Source organism: Moschus berezovskii, chromosome X (genome assembly GCF_049115385.1).
Source record: "Moschus berezovskii isolate FMDL1 chromosome X, NW_MosBer_1.0, whole genome shotgun sequence".
In the NCBI taxonomy this organism is placed as follows: Eukaryota; Metazoa; Chordata; class Mammalia; order Artiodactyla; family Moschidae; genus Moschus; species Moschus berezovskii.
In genome coordinates, this window is record NC_142488.1 from 60,573,268 (window position 1) to 60,598,563 (window position 25,296).

Genomic DNA, 25,296 nt, shown 5'->3' on the forward strand with positions numbered 1-25,296 from the left:
TTGTTATCAGTAATGATCACAGCCAGAGTTGAGAAGTAGCAGAGCTAGGACTAAGAGTCAGGTCTTCAGATCGCTATCTTGTTACTCTTCCCACTCACCGTACCACAGAACCTGTATGCTCTGGCGTCCTGACACGGCCATCAGGCCACTCTTTGGGGTTTTCCTTCCCTTCACCTCACCATGGCCTGAGCATACCCATCATCACCCCTGTCCCTACCTTCTCCTTTGTGCTCCTTGTCCCAGCCCTCCCTTTGGCCACTGCTGGGCTCCAAGGCAGGCTTGTGTCTGTTGGCTTCCAGAGGAGAGCAGGCCTGGCCTGAGGAGGCTACTTCTCTCAGGCCCATTTCCTTTCTGTCAAAGACAGTTTTCTCTGGATCTCAGGGTGGGGCCAAGCTCCTTCAAGGCATTTCCTGCCCAGAAGTTTATATTTGGCCTCAGCAAGAGGAAAGGGAAGTTGGGTTTAGGAAGGGGGGTTGGGATGTAGAAGTGGCGGTACAGGGTCACAACAGGTGAGCACCAACATTTTGCAGAACAGGAGAGGGAAGCAGGAGATGGTGGATGTCCCTTCTCTTAAGTAACTTTGTGTGCTCACAGGAGCTTGGGATGGGAGAGCTAAGTGCTCCATGAGGCAGAATGCCTCCACCCTCATGCAGAGTTTATCTTCTATTCTCACACCTTTGGTCCTTGGTTCCTGAATGTATGGTTTCTGCCCTGGAGCAAGGGGGGCTGCCAGTCAGCCAGTCTGCTGAGTTGCAGATGTGTGCTCAGTTCTGTGTCCTCACTGTGGAGATGCCAGAGGAAGGGGTGAAGTCGAAGTTCTTCTCAATGTTTAGTTGGGAAACAGGGCTTCCTATCTAGGTGTTGCCAGACCATGCAGTAGCCCACACCACATAGCACTGGGGAGACTGAGATACAAAGGACCCAATTGCTGGAGCTCCAGTGGAATGGGGGACACAGTTACGTGCTGTCTAGAAGGTAATGGAAATATTTGGCGGGGGGCACTTAATTTAACTGGGTGTTAGGGGGTTGGTGAGAGATCAGGGAAAGAAGTCTTCATGGGATAGGGTGTCTGACCTCCATCGTGATAAATAATAGGAATTTTCAGCTTCAAGTCAGGCTGGGTCTTGAGTGTGGAGGTGGATATCAGTCTGATGTCTGCCCCAGCTGTGGGCAGTGGGGAGCCCATTAGGTTGCAGACTAGGAGAGTGGCCAGGTCAGAGCTGGGCTCTTGGGAGAAGAAGCTGGCAGGATGACCTGTTGAAAGGAGAGCCTGGAGGCTGGGAACTTGCAGGGCTGAAATAATCCCGGCATGAGAACCTGGAGCACGGTTGGGCATGGGAAATCGTGACTGTTGGATGGAAAAATGGATAGAAGTTGGTGGCTAAATACATGAGGACAGACCAGCCTGACTGGAGGTTTAAGCCTTAATGTTCGGTGCCTTTGGAGGCTGGAAATCAGAAGAGCTGAATTAGAAGGGAAAGATGGGTTTGTTCTTGGTCCCCATTGAGGGTTCTTTCTTGAGTCTCCCAGAAGAGAGCATACAAGAGGAGGCTCCCCTCTCTACCGATCACACATACTTCTGTTCTGGGTCTAGATTTTGGTGAGTGGCCATTGAAAGATAGGGAAACTACCACTTTGACGGAGGTACTGGCTTGCCCAAGGTCATCTGACAGGTTCCTAGTGGAGCTAAAATCAGAATGTAGTTCTCCTGACTTTGGATCCAGTACTCTTTTCACCCATACCACCATGGAGGGCAGTTCCATCTGCCCCATACCAGTTAGGCTGGCATCTCTTGCCTCCAGGCAGGCAACTGGAAGTGATGGAGTAGCACGTGGATTATTAAAACACCTGTCTTTCCTTGTCTCCCATGACCTTGTCAGAGCACCTGGGATGGAGTAGGGGACAGGATCCCCTGAGGGCAAGAAAGCTAATGGAACCTCTGTGGCAGAGCAGGTGACAGCTTTGACCTTCACTTTCATAAGGAAGCCCTGTGCCAGGCAAAATGTCAGCTGTCTGCTTTGGCTCTGCTGCATCAAGTTCTTGCCTGGGAGACCACAGACTGGGCCAACTCTGGACCCGAATTCTCAAGCAGCCCCAGCAGGCCAGAAGTCTGGGTTAGCCACAGGGTCCTCACGGCCCTCCTCCACTTACGGCTGCATACTGCCGCTTGGGCTACAGCTTTGTGTATGTGTGTGGAGACAGAGCACAATTGGAAATTCCTTGTATCACTTCCATATTTATAAAAACTCCAAAAATAAGAACTGTCACCTCCCCTGGCTGACCCTGAAAGGGGTCCACAGTGTCCAGAGATAAGGGACCTACAATGAAGGTTGCATTCATTCTTCACCTCACTTCTCAGGACATCCCCAAGGTGGGCTGGGGCTGCCTGGAGGTGCTTGAGGCCCCCAGGTAAGGTGGAAGGAAGCTGCTGCTCCTGGTCTCTTACACTTCAGGTCCCTTTCATCTTTTTTTTTTCTTTTTAATGGGGAGTCAAGCTTTCTTTTATTATGGGAGGTGTCCTGTGCATTGTAGGATGTTGAGTAGCATCCCTGGCCTCTACTCGGGAGATACTAGCAGCATCCTTCCCCAGTTGTGATGACCAAAAATGTCTGCCAACATTGCCCAAGGTCTCCTGTGGTCGTGATGTGTGGGGAATTAAATTGTCTCTGGTTGAGAATCCTTGTGGCCCCATGGCCATGGCATAGACATGGAGTGTTAGAGAAGGAGGGCCACACCTGTGAACCTACCACTGGCCAGCAAGTAGATTTCGTGGCTTCATTTTGTTGCCACCTAGTCCCACAGTAGCTTTAGCTGAGACCAGGGCTCACACCTGAACAGGTGCAGCAGGGGCCCCGAGTCCTGCCCAACCACCAGAGGCCAGTCAGTGTCTAGCACTATCGAGCTCGGCCGCTTGACATCAGCAGTCCTTGCTGTGGCACCCCTCCTGCAACGGTTGGAATGTGGGATAAGAGCTATTTTGGTCTCAGTCTCCCTTTCCCCCTCCCCTGGAAGAATCTAGTTAGAGTTGTGGTTCCAGCTAAGAGCAGGAGAGACAACCAGTACACCTGACCTCCCAGTGGACAGAGCATGGTAGACTCCGGCATGTCCGCTGCAAGGTCAGGAGGGGAAGTCTTGACAGTCCCAGCATCCATGCAACTCTTAGTCTTGGCCCTTGTGAAGGCCCTTCTCCATCAGTCTCCCAGAGAGAGAGGTGCATATTTGGGTGGTCACTTGTTACAGCACCTTTGCCAGGGTCAGTGCAAATCCCACAGACCCTTTTGTGCAAATTCAGATGAAGTACTGCCTCGGGGCTGAGTGGACACACTTCTCGTGGCCAAGGCCCCTTAGTGTAATCTTATGGGAGAGTGGAAGGAGCTGGTCACGAGCACATGGGGTCAGCTGAGATCTGGGCCCTCTGCTGGCAGGCCAGCACGTCCTCCTCAAGTGAGGTCCCTCTCTAGGAGTAGGGGTAGGCAGAAGAACTGAGAGCTGCATCAACCAAGAGAAATGAGCTGAGAAGCTCTTTGCCAGGACTTGGCATTTCCCAGGTACAACAGCAAGACAAGTGGTCGGTGGCCCCTCTGCCTACCTTGGCAACCAGGTTGGCCTCACAGAGTCCACCCTGGAAATTTGAGTTGTCACATAGATACCTGGGAACTTACGTTGTCACATAGACAGCAGCCTCCCAGGGCTTTCTTCACCCCTCTGAACATTGGCTCTTTCCCCTAGGCTCACTGGAGGTGGGAGACACCATGCTGAAACAAACCTTTTTTTGGAGATACCCATCCTGCGTTCACCCTGGAGAAGGAAATGGCAACCCACTCCAGTATTCTTGCCTGGAGAATTTCATGGACAGAGGAACCTGGTGGGCTACAGTCTATGGGGTCGCAAAGAGTCGGACATCACTGACTGACTGTCACTCATCCTGCATTGAGGGCCACGGAGGGGATGCCTTTCCAAATAGGCAGCTAAGTAATAGAAATGAAACCAAGTTTGTTGAAAGTGGCCTCATGGAATAAGTCAGCTAACTGAATAAACTGCCTTCACAGACACCCGCAGATTTCTATCACGTGCATTCACCTCACTGTTTGTTGGCCCCAAAGAGAGCATGGGCCAGTGATGAGAACAGGCCTGAGTGTAGCCTCTGGATAGAATCTTTCTGAAGACCTACACTGTGGCTTTTTACCAGGTTATGTCTGTTTTGGGCAGTGCTTCTCAATCCTGGGTGTGCTTTCAAATCACCTGGAGAGCTCTCAAAAACAAAACAAAACAAAACTAACTCTATCCTCAGAGTCTGATTTAATTGGTCATGATTTAATTGGGCCTCAGGCACTGGCATTTTCAAGTTCCCCAGATTATAATGTGTAGCCCAGATCGAGAGGAGACTGCTCTGGTAGTAACAAGAACACTTTGATCTGGGCCTCTGTGACATCTACCCCTTTCTTGTCCGAGGCCCTGGATTTTGCCCCCTCCTGAGGCCTGAGCCGGATTTTGGGTTGGGAGGGAGCAGGCTGAACCAGGACTTGGGCAACAGCTATCTCACAGCCCACAGGGTAACCAAAGGTATAAAGGGCTTGAGTTCCCCGACAGTGGTGTGAAGAGGGGCCACTGGCGAGTGAAGAGAGTGGCTGGATGAGACCTGAGCTCTGGCAGCTTAGTTGCTGATTGTCTTTTCTTCTCCTAGCTCACTTTCTTACTTCTTTATACCTAAGACACAATCTGAACTGAACTTTAAAGACTCTGTGGATACAAAGTTCAAGTTGTCTTAATAAAAGCAGCCCTCTCTGATGATAACTTTCATACAACCTCTTTCAAAATCAGACAGAACCCAGCCAGATGCACACAGTAACCTCAGAGGTAGGCAGTAAAGTTATTAGTCCCCAAACTGTAGATTTGGAAACCAAAGCTTAGGAAGTAAAGCAAGGTGCATATGATAATTTAGGCAGAAAGTGGGAGAGTCAGCTTGATTGGACAAAGCTTTTTCTCCAACTCAGTTATCATCTTTGGGTGTTATTTAATTTCCTCAGTGGGAAATAGTGCTGCCTTTTTCCTGACTACATAATCTCTTCCCTTGTTCATGTAGAGTTTCTCTCTTCATTGTATCCTTCTCTGTATAGAAAAATGTGCCATGCTAAGAGGATGCTTGGATGTGGCCTGTGGAAGTGTAGGTGTCGATATTGTCATTTACCCCTGAGACAGTACACTGCTGCTCAGCTATTTCTTCTTTGTCGTTGCCTCTGGGAGACTGAGGCATGATTGACTCTGGAGCATTCTAGTATGTCCTCTCCCCCAGCCCTTGAGGGGATCGTCTGGGCCCCTCCCCAGGGAATCTCGGCTTAAATCTTAGTGGAATCCAGCTTGTGCCAGCCGGATGCTGTCCCTGACCTGTCCTGACATATTACCCCAGTCTTGGCCAGCAAAATGGCCTGCAGAACGTAGTAGTTAAAACTGTTGGAATTTGCACATCTGGACACAGGCAGGACCAGGGGCCACAGACATTCCTGCGTCACTCGTCTCAGCCTGCCCAGTGTCACTCTTCCTGCCAGGCGCATAAGGCAATCCTTGGTCTGGGCTCCCTGGGCCCCAGCCCCAGAGAGACTGACTACTGGGGATGGGTGGTCACTCCTGGCCCCAGCCTGGACAGGCTAGGATTGGTGAGAAGGACAAAGCAAAGCACCTTAGCTCAGCCCTTAATCACTAAGACAAAAGCCCCTGACCACTCCATCTGGGAGGGAGCCTCAGGGCCTCTTAAGCTTCTGTGAGGTGGTCTATTGTCAGGAGCCAATGTTCCTGACATCCTGCCAGGTAATAAGCCATTACATTCTCTAGATTCCTGCCAGGAGGTGCTGCTGAGGATTCATTCAGACCCTGCTTCTAACTCCTTGGCTGCTTTGTCTTTTGGAATTATTGTGGCCTCTTTGATAATTCTGCCTCCTACTCTCACTTCCTTGAGCCAGCTAGTTCCAATTCTGACAGAGATATAGATGCAGCCATTATCCAGACCCAGAAAAAAATACTAGTTGGGTCTTTTTCTCCCGTTTTCTCTTTTTACTTGGGACCCTTCTGTCAGTGTTGGGTAGGAACTCTCTCTCTGCTGAATGCTCGGTACAATGTGCCAGTGCTTTTTATCCCTGGTATTTTATTTAATGTTCTCAGTAGCTATTAGAGGTGGATTCTATTTTTGTCACTTTACAGAAAAGAATACTGAGTCAGAGAGAGGTTAAACAACTTGCCCAAAGTAAGAGAATTGGCTAGTCAGACTGCTTAGTCAGAGAGCAAATGACTGACCAGGATTTCAACTTAGATTTGTCACTCCACTAGATCAGAAGGGCAGAAAAAAGTTTGGGGACCTGGAGTTGGTTCCTTTGAATCTAAGCCCTTTGTTTATGTGGCATGTGAAGGCAGGTGCCATAATGCAATGGAAAGAGCACAGGACATGGAATTAAAAGATGGTAGTAATTTCAGTTGTGACACTTAATTCTGTGTGATTTGGTAAAGTCCCTTGGGCCATTTCCAGTATGTCTATACTGTAGCTTTTAAAAAATACTGATTTGGAGAGTCTTGGACTGTGAAGAAAGCTGATCGCCGAAGAATTGATGCTTTTGAACTGTGGTGCTGGAGAAGACTCTTGAGAGTCCCTTGGACTGCAAGGAGATCCAACCAGTCTATTCTAAAGGAGATCAATCCTGGGTGTTCATTGGAAGGACTGATGCTGAAGCTGAAACTGCAATACTTTGGCCACCTCATGTGACGAGTTGACTCACTGGAAAAGACTCTGATGCTGGGAAAGGTTGGGGGCGGGAGGAGAAGGGGACGACAGAGAATGAGATGGCTGGATGGCATCACCGACTCGATGGACATGAGTTTGAGTGAACTCCGGGAGTTGGTGATGGACAGGGAGGCCTGGCGTGCTGTGATTCATGGGGTCGCAAAGAGTCGGACACAACTGAGCGACTGAACTGAACTGAACCACAGATCAATTAAATCGGCCTCTGGGGGTGGGACTCCCAAGGATTGGTATTTTTACAAAGCTTCCTAGTTGATTCTAATGTGCGTCCAAGGGTGAAAATCCCTGAAGTAGCTGATTTGTGCCAGTGCTTCCCAAACTCTAATGTGCATGCAGATCACCCAAGGACTTACTTAAATGTAGATTCTGTTTCAGAAAGTCTTGGATTCTGCCTTTCTAACAAGTTCCAAGGTGAAGCCGATGCCACTAGTCCAATGATCACACTTTGAATAGCAGGAAGCTGGGAAAGGTTGGGGGCGGGAGGAGAAGGGGACGACGGAGAATGAGATGGCTGGATGGCATCACCGACTCTGTGAACATGAGTTTGAGTGTACTCCGGGAGTTGGTGATGGACAGGGAGGCCTGGCGTGCTGTGATTCATGGGGTCGCGGAGAGTCGGACACGACTGAGCGACTGAACTGAACTGAACTGAACTGAGAGGGCTCTAAGGGCTTCCCTGGTAGCTCAGCTGGTAAAGGATCTGCCTGCAACGCAGGAGACCCTGGTTCGATTCCTGGGTCAGGAAGATCCTCTGGAGGAGGGCTAGGCTACCCACTCCAGTATTCTTGGGCTTCCCAATGTGGGAGACCTGGTTTTGATCCCAGAGTTGGGAAGATCCCCAGGATGATGGCAACCCGCTCCAGTATTCTTGCCTGGAGAATCCCCATGTACAGAGGAGCCTGGCAGGCTACAGTCCATGGGATCGCAAAGAGTCGGATGAGACTGAGGACTAAGCACAGCACAGCACAGAGGGCTCTACATACGAATGAAAAGCCTTGGCACCCACCTGAGTGAGCTGGTTCCCTTCCCACCAACCCTAGCCAGGGCTACTGCCAAGCATTAGGGGAGTGGGCAGCCTTACCCTTTCCCACGGGCCCTTGCGACTCAGGTGAAAGGCGCAAATATGTAAGATCAGGACTTCATTCCTGCCGTCTTCCACTTCCTCCAGGCTCAGGAAGGGCATCCGGATGCCTCTCCCTCTGCTGCCTCCTCCTTGTTCTGCCTTTAGCCATAAGTGACCAGGGGCTATAGTGATCTTCGAGTGTGTGTTCCTGACATGCAGAACTGATCCTGAAGGGTGGTCCCCCTGCCTGGGGTGGCCTTTTCCCAGGGGGCTGATAAGAGCAAGAGACAGGGAAGTGGCTGTGGCAGCTGACTCAGCTATCCTACCAGCAAAACCATGTCCGTCAAATGTGGCCTGGGCTGGAGTGAAATTCCTTAGGGCTGTTCTCACTGTGTCCCCAGATCACCACTGACCAGAGATCCAGATCCTTTTCTGGTCTTGCATTACCCCCTGCAAGAGGGGCTCAGGTACTGCTCGCTGGGCTCTTTTGGGAGCAAACACTTTCCAGTACCTCTCAGAGGTCCTCGTGATTCCTAGATCTCGGTCGCAGGTTAGAAGGTTATGGTGACGTAAAACACATGTGCATACAGATGCATGTGTGGGTACAGACTGAGGTGCCTGAGGGAGAGTGTATCCAGATGCATGGTCCCACACTGATCTGTGTGGATCACGGACATGAGCAAACTTGGCTATAGTTACTTGTGGAGACAGATACTAGGACGGCAGCAACCAATGCACACGCTCTCAGAAATGCAGTGTTCATCCCACCCCTGCCCTGTTGGCCCATTAAGCCCTCAGGGACTCCAGAGGCTGCCGAGCCTTTTCTTCTCTGCAACAACTCCTCATTAGTGACCCTTGGGGAGCCTCTGTTTTTCCGACCAACTTCCACCTTCCCGCATTCTTCCTTCCCTTGTCTACCCACCTAGCATCTCTGAAATATGTTTGTGTCCTTTACCTTATGATTCCTGGCTGCCAGAATCTCATCTTGGATTTCCCTATGGGAGAGTACTGGGGAGAGAGCTCTTCCTGTCTTGAAAAATCCCCGCCAGTCTCCTTAGAGGCTCCTGGTTATATTCTCTAAGGAAGTGGAAGAAATATGGGGGCAGGACTCCATGGGCAGAGTAGCTCTGCAGAGGCAGCAGCCTCTCTGTGGCCCCAACATCAATGACAGCTCCCATGGTCCCAGCCCCACTGTTCCCTGGCACCATGGGTGGGGAACCGGGCAGTCCCAGGGTTCTTCTGCAGATACTCAGCCTGCCATGGCCAGGAGGGCCTCCACTGTGGCTTTAGTCCACCTGCAAGTCTCCACTGAGGCTAGCAGGGGTACCGCACCCTGTGCCAGGCACTCCCAGGGCAGAGTTGGGAGGCTAACTCAGCCATTGCCCTCCAAGACTCCCATAAGCCAGCACTGTCAGCTGGACAGTCAGCAATGGGTTGTGCCACAAAGAGGCCAAGCCATGGGGGAGGGCTGGAGCAGTCCGGAAGCCCCACAGGGATGGAGGCATCCCCACCTGGACCTTGGTGATGGGGGAGGAAGAGCTGCCTTGTTAGAAGGGGTCGGAACCTTGAGCAGGAATCACACTGAGCTTAGACTCTGGCCTCTGCACTACTGCCTTATTGTATGAGACTTGGAGATGAGCCCTTCCTTTCTGAACCTGTTTGGATATATGTAAAATGAGCATATTAACCTCCGCACAGCTTATGGTGTGTGTTAAATGAGATTTGTTATCAGAATGCTGGGGAATATTAAGTATGATGATGGAAAGCAGAATAACGCTGTTGAACATTTTGTATCCCTAGCTGGACCTGGTCTGTGGAAGGGGGTGCCTCCCCAGTCGTGGGGGAAGGAGGGGATGAAGATACAGTGGTTGTTTTTTCCCCTGGCAGTATTCCTTGACCCCAGATGTTCCTTGGAGTTGTTGCTGGTGGTGGTCCTGTTCTTGGGCACAGAATACGGTGTGAGAGAGGTGTCCCACCACATCCAGGGAGTAGGGTTTAGGGAACAGACGGGAAATCATAGCTGTGACATGGAGTAAATGTGCTAGCCCCTTTGTGCTTCTGTTGTCATTTCCGGGTCACCAGAGCTATAGGTACCTCCCTGCTGGAGGTTCAAGGGTGCATACCCAGGGTGGCTTGCTGCCAGCACCTGCTAACCTTCTTCCTCTGCCTATCTCTCTTCCTCTCATCTGTTTTAGAAGCTGAGGCCAAAAAAGCATGCAGGTGGCTCCGAGCAACAGGATTCCCTAAGTATGCTCAGCTTTTTGAAGGTAAGGTCACTCAGTGGTTCCCCTTGCCCCACCCCAGAGTTGCCTTATCCTCCATTGTTGAGTTGGAACATGGGGCCCATAAGATTTTTTCTCTCACACCACACAAGAAGCTGTTTATCCTGGCCTGCTCCCATAGTTACAACCTCTGTCCTGTCTTTTCTCCTGCCTGCTCATCAGCTCTCACAAGTTCTGGGGTCTCCCATGTTAAAGCCCTTGTCTCAAGAAGGGCTGCTGCACTGCACAGCTCCCAAGGACGGTATTTATGTAGTCGTAACATGGAGAAGGCAATGGCAACCCACTCCAGTACTCTTGCCTGGAAAATCCCATGGATGGAGGAGCCTGATAGGCTGCAGTCCGTGGGGTCGCTACGAGTCAGGCACGAATGAGCGACTTCACTTTCACTTTTCACTTTCACACATTGGAGAAGGAAATGGCAACCCACTCCAGTGTTCTTGTCTGGAGAATCCCAGGGAAGGGGGAGCCTGGTGGGCTTCCGTCTATGGGGTCGCACAGAGTCGGACACAACTGAAGTGACTTAGCAGCAGCAGCAGCAGCAACATGGAGGGTGCACTCTGGCAGCCCTGCTTTCACCTCCCCTCCCAATGGCCTTATTTCTCTGCTTTCCTTCATTTTTCTGTTTTTCTCTAGAGTTGTTCATACTTGCTGTTTCCATTCTTCCCATATCCCCATTTGTACCTTGGCTTCATCCCCACCTCGCTAACAAAACAGTCCTTGTCAAGTTCTCCAGGGACCTACATGTGGTCAAATTCAGTGGTCACTTCTCAGACCTGACTTAATCTCTCAATAGCATTCAGTGCAGTTGGCCACTCCAGCTCCTGGACTACCCTCTTCTCCTGGCTTTCTGGCAGCCACTCTGTCTCCTTCACCGGCTCAGCTTCCTCTAACTGCTCCTCGTTGTTAGAGTGTCCCAGGGCTCTGTCCTAGCCCTTCTTCTCTCTGAACATTTATCTCTGAGGAGATCCTTTTCTGAGCACAATGTATATTCTGATGACTCCCCAGTGTCTCTCTGTCCAGACCTTAGGCCCAAACTCCAGATTCATCTCTTCAACTCTCAGTTCAGTATCTTTGCTCAGCTGTCTCAGATGTTACCACCTGATAGCGCCACCACCACTTAAGCACCACATCCCGGCGTCATCCTCTGGTTTTCTTTTCCTCTGTGCCTGTATCTAACCCTTCAGCAAGACACTGCTCCCTCCAGACTATATCTTGAATCAATTCACTTCATACCACCTTAACTGTCACATTAGTGTGACCTGCTCGCCCAGCCTAGTGCTACAGCCTCCTTTCTACACTCCGTCTGCTACTCTGATGTTCAGCAGCTAGAGCGACCCAGGGAGTGCAGGCCTGACCACAGTATACCCCACTCTGTCACTCACTCCTCCGTAGGCTTCATTGCACACCCAAAATGAAGTGAGCGGCAGCGCTTTGTTCCAGCCGACAAAACTGCATCACCCAGCTTCCAGGTGCTTCTCTCCACTTTTCTCACTACTCTCTGGGCTCCTTTCTACCACTTGCTCACACCAGACTCTCGCCCTCCTTGGAGCCTTAGTTTTGGTCCTGCTGGAGACTTTCTCCCAGACTCTTTGCCCAGTTGGCCCCCTTCTTGCTCTTCAGGGCTCAGCTCAGAAGTTACTGCCTTAGTAAGGCCTCTCTTTACTCCGTCACCCTGGCTCATGTCTTTGCTAGCATTTGTAACAGCATAGTTTGTTTCTCTCACATACTGTTCACCATCTGTTGCCCCTGTGAGAGCGTAAACTCCATGAAAGCTTGGATCATTTTTGTCTCATTTGCTGTTGTGTCCCCAGTGCCTAGCAGAAAGCTGGTGCTCAGTTAATGTTTGTAAATGAGTTCATGGGCTTGTTTTACCAGTAGGCAGAGAGGTGTGAGATTTTGCAGGGATTCTCTCCTCTTCCTCCACTCCTTCCTCTCTCCCTTTCCCTTCTCAAATCCCAGGGAGCAGGTGCTCTTGCTCTGAGCAGAAGGGAAAGGGAGCTATTGTTTGACTGCACAGTGTCCTTGTTCCTTCCCTGGTCCCCCTGGTTCACCTTGGGCCAGGGAGGAGGTTCCCTGTCTTGAGCAGCCTCCTGCAGGGACCTGCCTCACTGACTGATGGGTCCTCTTGTCCAGCTCGACCTTTCTGTTTTCTCCTTGATCTTCCCCCTATGGCCAACCGTGAGCTCCCTGGGTCCCTCCATCACTTCAGCCTTTCTCCTCTTCCTCAGCTCTCGCCTGCCTGGTTCCCTGCTGCCTAGGCCCCTTCTTCTCCCTGCAGGGTCCCTGGCACTGAGTTTCTAACCTGCTGCCCCCAACTCATCTCTGCTTTTCTCTGCCATACAGAAGGTTTATTTCCTGTGGATATTGGCTCTGTGAAGAAGGACCACAGTTTTCTGGACGAGGACTCTTTGAGGGCCCTGTGCAGGTATGGGGGCTAAGGGCTAGGCCTGAGAGGTCATGAGCCTGGCTTGGGGCTTCCTCATGGGAAAAAAGCCATCCTTGCTTGCCCCCCACCCCCGCTGCCGACAGAGTAACCTGCCTATTAACAAAGCTCATCTGCTGCTCTCATGCTCTTCACTCTTCACTCTGTCTCTGTGCCTGTGAGATCCTCACCGCCCACCCCCAGGCACTAGAAAGCCAAGGTCTTTGGCCTTTTTCCCCCTTCAGTTAGAGCCTCCAAACATTCCTCTGATTTGTCCCCCTCTACTTTTTGAGGCCAAACCACGACTTCTTCGATCCATCCTTCTAACTGACCTTCCTGTCTTCCATCTCTGCATTCCCCTCCTTGCTCTGATCCAACCCGACAGGAGCCACCAGACTCAGCTTCCCAGTGAGTGCTCCTCTGCTTGAAATATGTCGCCGTCTGCAGAAAGAGTCTAAAGCGTTTTTGGCATGACACTTGAGGCCTTTTGCAACATGGCTCTGACCAGCCTTACTAGCTTCAGTCCTCCCCTCACACATGCGCTGGTCTGTTTACTGACCATTTCCCTCTCTACCTTGTCACAGGCTTTGGTTGAAGACTAGGATAGGAGTTTCTGTCTCTCCCTCGATCCAAATCCCATTTCTGTTCTCCAGCAAGACTTCTCTCTGACTGCACCCCCCTGCCTTCATGGAAGCTGCTCGTCCCACCCTCTGTGTGCCCTCTATGCCTTCTGTCTGCTCTGTTCTTGAATGTGTCCCATCTCTTTAGTGGTTGTTTTTTTTTTTATTTGGTCTCACACCTATAAGTTCCTAGAAGACAAGAGCCCATAATCTTTACAGCATCATGTCTAGCACTGAAACCTTCATGAACACAGGGACTTGGGAGATGTTTTGATGTCTTGAGCACATGAAGCAGTGGATGGCATCTTCCTAGTGTCTAGGCTAGTCCCTGCAGGCTCAATGGCTTGTGACCCTTGGGTGAACCCTGCTTTGTATTACTTGCAGGAGGCTGATGACCTTGAACAGTTGTGCCTCGATGAAACTGGAGGTTCATTTTCAATGCAAGCAGGTGAGTTAGGGCAAGGATAGGGTCTGTGGTCTTGTGGCACCATGGGGAACCCAGGACATACACAAACCACTTATGAAACTAGTTCCAGTGTCCCAGGAGTCTGGGCTGTCCAGGGTGGTACCTTGCTCCAGCCTGGGAGTAGGATGTAGGGGGCTTTATGAGGCTGCTGGGTTTCGGCTAGCCTGATCTCAAAGTTGGGGTATAAGAAAAAGTACCCTGACCCATAGTGTCACTCAGCCTTATCAGCCCACCACTCCCTCCTGGATTTTCTAATAACTTGACCTAGTGATGGCCATCCCTCAGTGAAGTCCATCTGCCTACATGCCTTCTCTGTGATGGCAAAAATTCCTTGACTGGGGGGCAGAGACAGAATAATGTGATGGAAAATCATGGCCTATATGATCTTAGAAGATCTTAGAAGTTAGGATGTCCAATCTCACTTCACGAAGTCTTACCACACTAAGCCTCATTTTCTCCAGCTCTACAATGAATTGAGAGCAGCATTAATGCCCTCCAAAAACCTTTCTGACTCTGCTAGTCTGGAATTGCAGAAACTAAGATGGCTCTGGGTCTGCCTGTAGCCCTGGAAAGTGGGGAAATGAACCTATCCTTCCCTGGGGTTAGACTTTATGGGTTTTCTCTGGCGCTTTTTCCACCAGAGGCCTGCCGTCAACAAGTCACCAGAGAAACGGGAGACCTTGGGCTCCTAGCTCAAGCTCTGCACTGACTTTTCAGTGACTTTGGACAAACCTCTTCCCCTCTCTGGTCCTCAGCTTCCCCACTTTGCAAAGTAGAAAACTAGAAACTGTGAAATATCCTTTCTAGCTCTGGCATTCTGGGATTCTTATCTAAGACTATAGCCTCAAGGCTCGCTGGGAGGCTGCTGAGGACAGGATGTCAGGATGCTTGGATTCCAGCCCTGCTGTGTCACTCACTTGAAAGTGAAATTGTTAGTCCCTCAGTCATGTCTGACTCTTTGCAACCCCATGGACTATAGCCCTCCAGTCTCCTCTGTCCATGGGATTCTCCAGGCAAGAATACTGGAGTGGGTTGCCATGCCCTTCTCCAGAGGATCTTCCTGTGACATTGTATGACTTTGGGCAAGCAGCTTCTCATTTGTTTGGGTTTCCCTGTCTGTAAAATGGGTAGGGATTTGATTGATCAGATGACCACTACCCTACATCCAGGCTTTCTCCATGACTCCTGGCTTCTTCCGGCATTCCCAGAGTGCCGAGGAGTGCCTCCCACTCCGAGGACGTGTTCTCAGTCAGAGAGCAGGGCCCTTTGCCCCCAAGTCCCCAAAGAGTTTGGAGGCAGAGAGTGGAGCCCAAGAAAGGGCTTGTGGACTGGCCACCTGTGACCCTACCCTGTGATGCCCTTCTCAGAATGAAGACTCAGAGGAGGAAGAGCACTGTACCATCAGCAACCACTGGACCTTTGAGCGAGAAAGTAAGCAGTGGTCTCGCATGGGTTCCTCTGACTTGTTGGCCCCACCAAGCCCTGGCCTGCCAGTGACCTCTAGCTGTGAGGGTGTCCTCACTGAGCTTAGTGCCACCTCCCTGCCTGCCATCACTGTGAGCCTACCACCTGAGCCAGCGGATCTGCACTTTCTAGGCCATTCTTCCAGTCCAAGTCACTGGTCCTTCCTCAGCCCCACTCGGGGCCAGGAGGGCCCCCAGGACAAAACCAAGAAGCACCGTTCCCAGAGCTTCCTCAAGCACCTTGAGTCTCTGAGGCGGAAGGAAAAGAGTGGAGGCCGGCAAGCAAATCTGGAGCACAGCTCAGTCACCTCAGAGAAGGTTGCCAAAGCCTCCTCTTTCCGAAGTCGCCATGGCTTCCTCTATCGGGCCAAGAACCAGGCGGCCACCTCAGCCAGTGGCAGTGGCGCTGAGACTCAGAGGGCCTGGGAGTCCTGGCCTGTGGCCATGTACCAGCATCCTCCACGGGCACAGCAGGGTGACTGCCTGGTGCATGTTCCCAGAGACCACAAACCAGGCACATTCCCTCGCTCCTTGTCCATCGAGAGCCTGTGCCCTGAGGATGGACACCACCTGGCAGATTGGCAGCCAGGTAGGCACTGGGGCTATGAAGGGCGCCGGGGCTCCTGTGGCTCCACAGGCAGCCACACCAGCGTCTATGACAACATGCCGGAGCTGTATCCAGCTGAGCCTATACTGGCTGGGGCCGAGGCTGAAGAGGAGGAGGAGGAAGGTGGGGACAGCTGCACTCACCTGGATGACATCCTCCAGCACGTGTGGGGGTTGCAGCAGCGGGTAGAGCTCTGGTCTCAGGCCATGTGTCCAGACCTGGGGCCTGGAGATAAGGAAGAAGAAGAGGAGGAGGAGGAAGTAGAGGAGGAGGCCACTTCAACAGTAGAAATAGCCACCGACGGAATGGAAGGCCAGACCAGTGAGTCTCGGACCCAGGGAGAGGCTCCAGCCCTCAGGGAGTCCCTAGCCCTGGGCCAGGTGGATGTGCAACTTGGAGTCCTGGCTCAGCCTCAGACCCCCGCCAAGGCTGAGTTCCTGGCACAGGCAGATGCTGGGACCCCAGGCTTTGCCCAGGATCATGAGGAGGAGACACATTCAGGGGGGGAACCAACCTCTTCCTCAAGCTTGTCTGTGGAAGAAGGACACGTTTCCGACACTGTGACCTCCTCCAGTGAGCTGGATAGTAGCAGGAACTCCATGAACGAGGCTGAGGCTACAGAGTCCCCGACTGGACTCCAGACATCAGTACCCCGTGAGCGACGAGATTCAGGTGTCGGGGCCTCACTTACCAGACCCTGCAGGTGGGAGTTCAGGGTAAGGGTGGGGCAGGGCTTCTGTTGTCTCTTTCTCCCTTCTCCCTTTCCCTCCCCCTCCTCTCAACCCTTCCCTTACCCCTTTTTTCCCCTCCCTTCCCTATCCCCCTCCATATCCCCCCTTCCCGCTGCCAAATTTTTAGTCACAAGGCACAGGGGAAAGTTCTTAGGGGCTGAGTGATTGCCTGCCAGCAGCCAGTCCCAGAAGAGAAAGAGTACGGGACTCAGGAATCTAGAATGTAAGCTTTAGGACCTGCCTTTGCTATGGCCTGTGCAAACTGTAGCTCCTTTTGGGTTTTAGTTAGCCCATGTGTAAATCAGGGGCATTGCAGGAGATGGTCTCTGATCCCCAGCTTCACTATTCTGGGTTTCTCAGAGCAGCCCTTCCCCTGCAATCTTGAATGGAAGAGGGGCTCATACTGCTTGCTGGCACTAGATGAGCCTGATCTCCGTACCACCCTTCCTGACAACATCTTGGCCTCTGGGCAGCCCTGGAAATCAAGACTAAGCTTCCTCCACCCTGGAGCCCCGCAGCAGTGCTGACAGTGGTCCCATCTCTTTGTATATTTTTTTCTTTGGCGGGGGGAGGAAAAGGACAAGAAGAACACAACTTTTCCTAAAGTTTGCTGAAACCTGCTCCTCCAGCCTTCTCTACCCCCTCTCCCCTCACTAGGAAGCTCCGTTGGCACAGCTTTCAGAACTCTCACCGGCCCAGCCTCAACTCAGAGTCGCTGGAGATCAACCGGCAGTTTGCCAGCCAGATACACCTCCTGCACAAGGGCTCACTGCTGCGGCTCACCACTTTCATGGAGAAGTACACCATCCCCCACAAACAGGGCTGGGTCTGGTGAGTCCTCCTGGGCCAGAGTGGACACTGAGCTACTTATCCAGGTCTTAGATCCCTCCCTGCCCCACTCCAGGGTCCTGGGAGGGTCACCCTCAGAAAGTGGGTCAGGCAGGCGGAGCCACCCCTATGTCAGTGGACTGGTGGGATATACTGGGAAACTGGAGAGGCCAGCATGACTCCGGGTGCCATATATATTTTTTAATCTCAGTTTTATTTTTTTACTTTACAATATTGTATTGGTTTTGCCATACATTGACATGAATCTGCCCCGGGTGTACATGTGTTCCCCATCCTGAAACCACCTCCCTCCTCCCTCCCCATCCCATCCTGCTGGGTCATCCCAGTACACCAGCCCCGAGTATCCTGTATCATGCATCAAACCTGGACTGGCGATTCATTTCACATATGATATTTTACATGTTTCAATGCCATTCTCCCATATCATCCTGCCCTCACCCTCTCCCACAGAGTCCAAAAGACTGTTCTATACATCTGTGTCTATTTTGCTGTCTCATATGCAGGGTTATCATTACCATCTTTCTAAATTCCATATATATGTGTTAGTATACTGTATTGGTGTTTTTCTTTCTGGCTTACTTCACTCAGTATAATAGGCTCCAGTTTCATCCACCTCATTAGAACTGATTCAAGTGTATTCTTTTTAATGGCTGAGTAATATTCCATTGTGTATATGTACCACAGCTTTCTTATCCATTCATCTGCTGATGGACATCTAGGTTGCTTCCATGCCCTGGCTATGATAAACAGTGCTGCGATGAACATTGGGGTACACATGTCTCTTTCAATTCTGGTTTCCTCGGTGTGTATGCCCAGGAGTGCGATTGCTGGGTCATATGGCAGTTCTATTTCCAGTTTTTTGAGGAATCTCCACACTGTTCTCCATAGTGGCTGTACTGGTTTGCATTCCCACCAACAGTGTAAGAGGGTTCCCTTTTCTCCACACCCTCTCCAGCATTTACTGTTTGTAGACTTTTTAATAGCAGCCATTCTGACTGGCGTGAGATGGTACCTCATTGTGGTTTTGATTTGCATTTCTCTGATAATGAGTGATGAGCATCTTTTCATATGTTTGTTAGCCATTCCGGGTGCCTTATGTATGTCTGTGGGAGACGCACATGGGATTTACATGAATGTGTGCCATGAATGAGGAGGGGGTGAAGGGGGACCCCAGACCCCCCCCCCAGCTATACCTCTTCTATCCCAATTTCCATGCTGCCACCAAGGAGATTGTCCTGGAATGCAGCTTTGGTGGTCATTTTCCTGACAAAACCCTCCTGTGTCAAAGAATAAGGTCCAGTTTCCTTCCCATCATGATCCTTTCACATTTCAACCCTGCCTCATCTGTCAGGGTCTTTACCACATGCAAACAACACCACCATTCAGGCCAGCAGACCAGTCACCCTTCTCTGAATGTACAGTCTGGTTCCTGCCTCTTTACCTTTGGCCATGCTCTTCTCTCTGCCTGGCATGTCTTTTTTCCCCATTTCTCCTCTGGGACAATGCCTACCTATCCCTCAAGAACTGGCTGAATTTCTACCTTCCCTCTGAAGCCTTCCCTGACCTGCTCGGTACAGTTCCCCTCCCTTGTGGGTCTTCCTTAAGTTCTTGGCTCACTTCTGGCCATGTGTATTGTCACTGCCTGTCAATGCAGTCGTCTCCTTGGCCAGACTGAGAGCTCCCCGTGTTCCTCTGGGACTCCCTAGGACTGGGCCTAGAGTGGGTGCTCGATGAATGTTGACTCTGGGCAGATGGCATGTTTCTTACCCCCCTTGAATCCCCAAGACTGGAGACCGTCTCCAAGCTGTGTCTGGGCCTACCCTGTCCCCGTTCCTGATCTTTTCTCTCTCCCTTGAATAGGTCAGTCCCCAAGTTCATGAAGAGGAACAAGACACCAGACTATCGGGGCCAGCAGGTATTTGGGGTGCCACCCCTCATTCATGTGCAGCGCACAGGCCAGCCACTGCCCCAGAGCATTCAGCAAGCCATGCGCTACCTGCGTAGCCAGTGCCTGGACCAGGTGAGGCCTTCCAGGGAGCATGAGGAGAGATGGCAATGGGAATGAAGTCCAAGCCTGAGGGATCGGGGAGGGGAGCCACTCTGGCCTTTCCCCTGGGTCGGGCTGGCCCAACGGAGACTTTTCTTATACTCATGAAGGCCAAAGAAGGATGAACTCAAGCTCCCTTTTACCTGGCTCTGTGCCAGCTTTTTCTCACCCAGGTGCAGTAGCCCCTATCTACCAGGAGCCTGCCTTAGCTTAGGACCTTGTTTTCCTACTCATCTCCCCTAAGGCCATCTCTCTCCTTGGACCCAAAGCTATAAAAACCCGTCTCTTTGGTTTTTCCACTTCTCTCCTACCCTGCCTAGCAGAAAGCTTGCCAGGCTTGGGGGTCTCTGGGGTGGCCTACACTCCTGACACCCAGTCTGTGGCTGGCCTTACCGTCTCCTTCCCTCCCCTCCATGGGCCAGGTGGGCATCTTCCGCAAGTCTGGGGTGAAGTCCAGGATCCAGAACCTGCGTCAAATGAATGAGACCTCCCCTGACAACGTCTGCTATGAAGGCCAGTCAGCCTATGATGTGGCTGACTTACTGAAGCAGTATTTCCGGGACCTGCCCGAGCCCATCTTCACCAGCAAGCTTACTACCACTTTCCTGCAGATCTACCAGCGTGAGTCACCCACCTATCCCCAGTAACGTGCCAGGTTCTCAGCCTTCCTGAATCCTAGGGCTTGTGGAAGATAAACCTTGTTTAGGCAAGTATAGTCATGCCCATGAGCTCAGTGAAAGATTTTCTATGCTGAGTTGTAAGGTTGTTAAAGACCACATTCTATTCCCCAAACCCATTATATGGAAGGATAGACTGAGGCCCTGAAGAAAGGCAGGGACTTCCACAAGGGTACACTTCACATTAGAGCCGGGCTTGATCTAGCACCCAGAGACCCCCCCAGAGTCCACCTTCCCCCTTACCAATTTCACTTTGGGACTGCTGTGCCTTCTGCATTCCTCAGATGCAGAGGCTCTTGGGGAATAAAGAAGCCCTTCTGTCATGCCTTCCTCACAGTCCTCCCCAAGGATCAGTGGTTGGCAGCCACACAAGCCGCCACCTTGCTGCTCCCCGATGAGAACCGAGAGGTACTACAAACCCTGCTCTATTTCCTAAGTGACATTGCCTCTGCTGAGGAGAACCAGATGACAGCCGGTAACTTGGCAGTGTGCCTGGCACCTTCTATCTTCCACCTCAACGTCTCCAAGAAGGATAACCCCTCACCCAGGTGAAACAGGGCAGGGCATGGCAGGGAGGGTTTGGGGCTCATTGGCTTTTTGGCCCTGGTTGGCTGGCACTGCAGTTCCCAGGCATCACCACAAGGGGTCAGTCTGACTCTTCAGGGGCCTGGGGCTGGTTGGATGCTGTGAAGCAGGGGCTTGGAAAGGGCAACAGATTGTTTTGTGTTCAGGACTGACAAGTGGGCTTCTGGGGAGCTTGTCTTATGCCCTTGTGCCATCCTCTCTTCCTGCCCCTTCCCTCCAGGATCAAGAGCAAACGCAGCCTAGTTGGCCGGCCAGGCCCTAGGGACTTGAGTGAGAACATGGCTGCCACCCAGGGCCTATCACACATGATCAGTGACTGCAAGAAACTTTTCCAGGTGAGTCACTCTAGGCCATGGTGCCTACTTCCCAGACCCAGTAGAACCAACATACCTGACCTGTACACCCTAAATAAAGGATAGGGCCGATCTTGACCACATATGACTCAATCTCCTACTTTTAGCTCTTCCCCTGCAGTTTTTCATCTACCACCCTGCAGCAGCCAGACCTCTGCTCCCTTAAAATGAACCTGGCAGACCCCACAGGCTCTAGGACTGGGGGTCCCTGACCCTCTGCTACTCCCCATGGCCTCCAACCCAGTCTGTGTATACCCTCCCAGGTGCCCCAAGACATGGTGCTGCAACTGTGTGGCTCCTACAGTGCGGCTGAACTCAGCCCTCCGGGCCCAGCCCTGGCTGAACTGCGGCAGGCCCGGGCTGCTGGTGTAAGCCTGAGCCTCTATATGGAAGAGAGCATCCAGGAGCTGCTGCACAATGCTGCTGAGCGCTTCAAGGGCTGGATGAGCATGCCGGGGCCCCAGCACACGGAGCTGGCTTGCAAGAAGGTGAGGACCTTGCTGCCCAGGCTGGCCATGGGACCAGGTGGGGACAGAGCACAGGCTTAGTGCAAGGATCCCCAAGGAAGGAGCTGTCCCACCTCTCACTGTGCTTCTGCATGGAGAGTGGAGAATGGCAGGCAGCAGAGCAAGCACCGTAAGGAAGTGAGAAGCAAATGAGACCAAGGCTCTGTCTTGGGGAGCACCTGCTGGCATTACCTTCCCGAAGGCCTGCTCCAGACAGGTCACTATATTTAGAGCCTCACTCCCATCTCTCCCTGTACCGCAGTCATGCTGAGCTCCTTACATTTCCACCTTTGCGCTTCTGGCCGCTGCTGTTCTTCTGCCAGGAAGAACCTGCCCCAAGTATTATATTTCCCCAACCATTTTCAGCCCCAACTTGATATGCCCCCTCCATTCAAAGGCTCCAGTCATGCCCCAGGCTGGAGGTGACTTTTCTCTGTCCTTGACATGAGCCATGTTCTTTCTCCAATTCTGATTATAAGTAAGGCCACAAGTCCGAGGTTTGCCATGGTCATGGTAAAAACCCCCTCACAGGATCAGGGTAAGAGGCTTGTACAGGGCCTGGCACATGTAAAAGGCACCAGGAGTGGCAGCTTTTGTTGCTTTGCTTGTGCTCCACTTTCCACGCTAGGTGGGGGAGTTCATTGAGGATGACCACCATCTTCGGTTCTAGAAATCCCAGGCACTGTGCCCATTGCTTGGTAGAGCCTAGTAGGCCTTGGAGAATATGTGTCCTCTTTTTGTGCTCTTGAGCAGGCAGAGGAGCCGAAATCTGGAAAGGAGAAAGAGGACAGGAAACACAGGGCTGGTCTGTCTGGATCTGGCTGGGGTTAGTGGAGTAGCCCTGCAGCGTTCCAACAGATGGGGGCTGGAGTGAGGGCAGGCCGGTGCCCAGGGGTGCAGTGGGAGTTCTCCAGGCCTGACAGCTGCACCTGTCCCCACTCCTGTGGCTCACAGGCATCAGACGGGCACCCGCTGCGCGTGTGGAAGGCGTCCACAGAAGTGGCAGCCCCTCCAGCCGTGGTGCTGCACCGTGTCCTGCGGGAGAGGGCCCTCTGGGATGAGGATCTTCTGCGGGCCCAGGTGTTGGAAGCCCTGATGCCGGGTGTGGAGCTGTACCACTATGTCACTGACAGCATGGCACCCCATCCCTGCCGCGACTTTGTGGTGCTCCGGTGAGGGGCTTGAGCTGTCACCCTTCTGTGCTTGGGGGATTGGGGAGGTGGGGAGGAAACCGATGCCAGGAAGCTGAATGTGTACATCCCTTCCCCACAGGATGTGGCGCTCTGACCTGCCCCGTGGGGGCTGCCTCCTTGTGTCTCAGTCCCTGGATCCTGAGCAGCCTGTGCCGGAGTCAGGGGTGCGGGCTCTGATGCTCACGTCCCAGTACCTCATGGAACCCTGTGGCCTGGGCCGCTCCCGGCTCACTCACATCTGCCGTGCTGACCTCAGGTACAAAGCCCCTTCAGCCCTGGTGTCAACCCCCACCCCGCCCCACCCCTGATCCTAGAGAGGCAAGTCCTATCTTCCTTGTCCCTGGCAGGGGCTCAAGGGAAGAACCCACAACTCATGCCTTCCTGCTTCTACCTCCTTAGGGGCCGTTCTCCTGACTGGTACAACAAAGTCTTCGGACACCTGTGCGCCATGGAGGTGGCAAAGATCCGGGATTCCTTCCCGACTCTGCAGGCAGCTGGCCCTGAGACAAAGTTGTGAGCCTCAGCCTGATCCCAGAGTGCCACTTCCCAGGCGCCCTGGCACAAAGGCCCAGTGAGTGGTGGATGAGAGCAGAGAGCCCCCAGATGGATGCTGCTCCTAAGGGTAGAGGCCAGGCCATGCAATCTGCCTTACTTCCTGAAGTTCCTCCATATATACACGGGAGGAAAAGAAAATTTCAGTGTCCAGTCTCCATTCCACCTCCACCCCTGAGCCTGTGTTCTGCCCTTCTGAGAGAAAGGAGTCTTTCAGAGCAGGAAGACAGCTACTGCCCTCTGGGTCCATGGAGTGACCAGTCAGTCTAAAGTCTTCCCAGCTCTCCTGCCTATGGGTTGAGGAGGCAGAGAGCAGTGTGTGCTATTCCTGTTTGCTGCTAGGGTCCCATCGAGGTTGGATAGGAGGTTCTGGTCTTGCCTTTGGGCCCAGCATTGATCCTAAACTGGCTTTTGCAGAGAAATTGAACTGGAGTGGACAGGCACAGGGGCAGAGCACAGCACAGCCCCAACCACCATGAGCTGTTTGATTTGTGTAAATAAGATGCTGATTTTTATGCAGCTGACTTAAGGAGGGGGCACCGATGGGTCCCAGTAGGTGACATGACAATTTGGGATAGCTTGGGATTTAAGAGTGGGGAGAACCTTTCTTTCTCAGATCTCAAGAGACCAATGAACCAGTCTCCCCTGACTTGGGCCCCATACTTTATCTGCCACTCCCTAGGGTCCCATGTAGCCATTGGCCATGCACTGCCATATCTAGTGAGTAAACAGACACCGCACAGGCTGAATAAATGCAGATGGTGGTGAGGAGACACTATCTGTGTTTGCATCACTTTTTCTGCTCTTCTTGCCTGTGGTAGCAGGCTGATATGACAGCCCCTTCCCCCAGCAGAGATCTGGCCCCTGGTTCAAGCAGCCAGCCCATCAGATGGAAGGGCTTAGTATTATCTCAGCCCACTGGGACTTGATCCAAACCTGACCAATCCCACCTACCAGTCATGTTGGTTCACATGCAAAGTCAAATGCCAAACGCCAACTGGTGCTTTGTTATTTTTGGCTGAATAAACTGGAGTGGGATGGGTTCCAGCCAACCAGTTGTAATGTTTAAACCTATCTATTTTATTTGTACCTATAAATACTGTACAGTCAGTATTTTATCAATATTAAAAATGTGTTTATGTACATATAGATAAATATATATATATATTATACAGACACATCTATCTATATATACACACACACATATTCTATCATGAGTATACCATAATTTGTGGGTGGGGGCAGAGGTCTCGAAAGCCTCAGGGGGCAGGGCACTTAAGATGAGACAGGGGAGGTGGAGAGCACAGTCCATGTGATACCCCCCAGTGCAACAATAAAGCATTCCTAGAGATGCACTCTATCTGTGTGGTTGTCTTTGTGGAAATAATTGGCCAGGGACAAGGGACAAGTTACGATGCAGGTTCAGTTCAACCTCAGGTTCAGATGTTGTGAACATTAGCAGAGGACACCAAGGGAGGCCACAGGAGAAATGGGGAAAGGCCTCAGTCTTTCTCTTTGGGAGTTGATTGGGGCTGGAGGGAGGTAGGATTCCAAGAAGCCAGGGCTTCAGTAGAAGCCACGAACCCTATTCCCTGACTTGACCAGGTTCCCTATCTGAGCAGCTCCCAAGCATGACCTCATGCACACTAATGATAGCCCTATGGAGGGATGCCTTTGGCTATGCTGTCCTTTCTTCCTCTGTTGCACACAGCTCAAGCTGATGGATAAAGAGTTATGACCCAATCTCAGGAAGCTTGGGGACCCTGTTCTGCCCACAAGACATGTCTCAGTGCCTCAGGGAAGTCCCTAATTTATCTCCAGTGGCCAGCAAAGAGAGGCCTCCTCATATTGACTTCCTATAGGAAGCACTTTTTTGGTCACATTGCTGTAGCCATAAAATTCCCAAGCTCTGAGGGGCAGTTGGAGAGAGTATAGGCTTTCCAACCAGTCTATTTGTACCCTTTGAGTATGTTGAGTAGACTGGAGAAAACAAGTCCTGCTCTCTCTCTCTGTCTCTCGGAACCTCGGCTTCCTCTTGGGCCAAACAGGCCAGTGATCACCTCGTCACAAGTCTGACTTGGTAAATGTTCAAC

At 51.9% G+C, this 25,296-nt stretch overlaps 1 protein-coding gene across 2 annotated transcripts in view; it reads left to right on the forward strand.

Annotated features, from left to right (window-relative positions):
- Positions 1–24,752, forward strand: part of STARD8 (StAR related lipid transfer domain containing 8) — a 33,904-nt gene extending 9,152 nt beyond the window's left edge. The window contains exons 2-14 of one of the 2 annotated variants that reach the window (XM_055438656.2): positions 10,046–10,117; positions 12,476–12,557; positions 13,559–13,622; positions 15,008–16,413; positions 17,099–17,272; positions 19,151–19,310; positions 19,760–19,958; positions 20,352–20,562; positions 20,820–20,934; positions 21,216–21,440; positions 22,413–22,630; positions 22,731–22,907; positions 23,051–24,752. In XM_055438656.2, the coding sequence (XP_055294631.2) occupies positions 13,566–13,622; positions 15,008–16,413; positions 17,099–17,272; positions 19,151–19,310; positions 19,760–19,958; positions 20,352–20,562; positions 20,820–20,934; positions 21,216–21,440; positions 22,413–22,630; positions 22,731–22,907; positions 23,051–23,168 (3,060 nt within the window). In that variant the 5' untranslated portion in view covers positions 10,046–10,117; positions 12,476–12,557; positions 13,559–13,565 and the 3' untranslated portion in view covers positions 23,169–24,752. The remainder of the gene's footprint in view (positions 1–10,045; positions 10,118–12,475; positions 12,558–13,558; positions 13,623–15,007; positions 16,414–17,098; positions 17,273–19,150; positions 19,311–19,759; positions 19,959–20,351; positions 20,563–20,819; positions 20,935–21,215; positions 21,441–22,412; positions 22,631–22,730; positions 22,908–23,050) is intronic. The other variant, XM_055438657.2, reaches the window with a different exon arrangement.
- Positions 24,753–25,296: the final 544 nt, after the last annotated feature.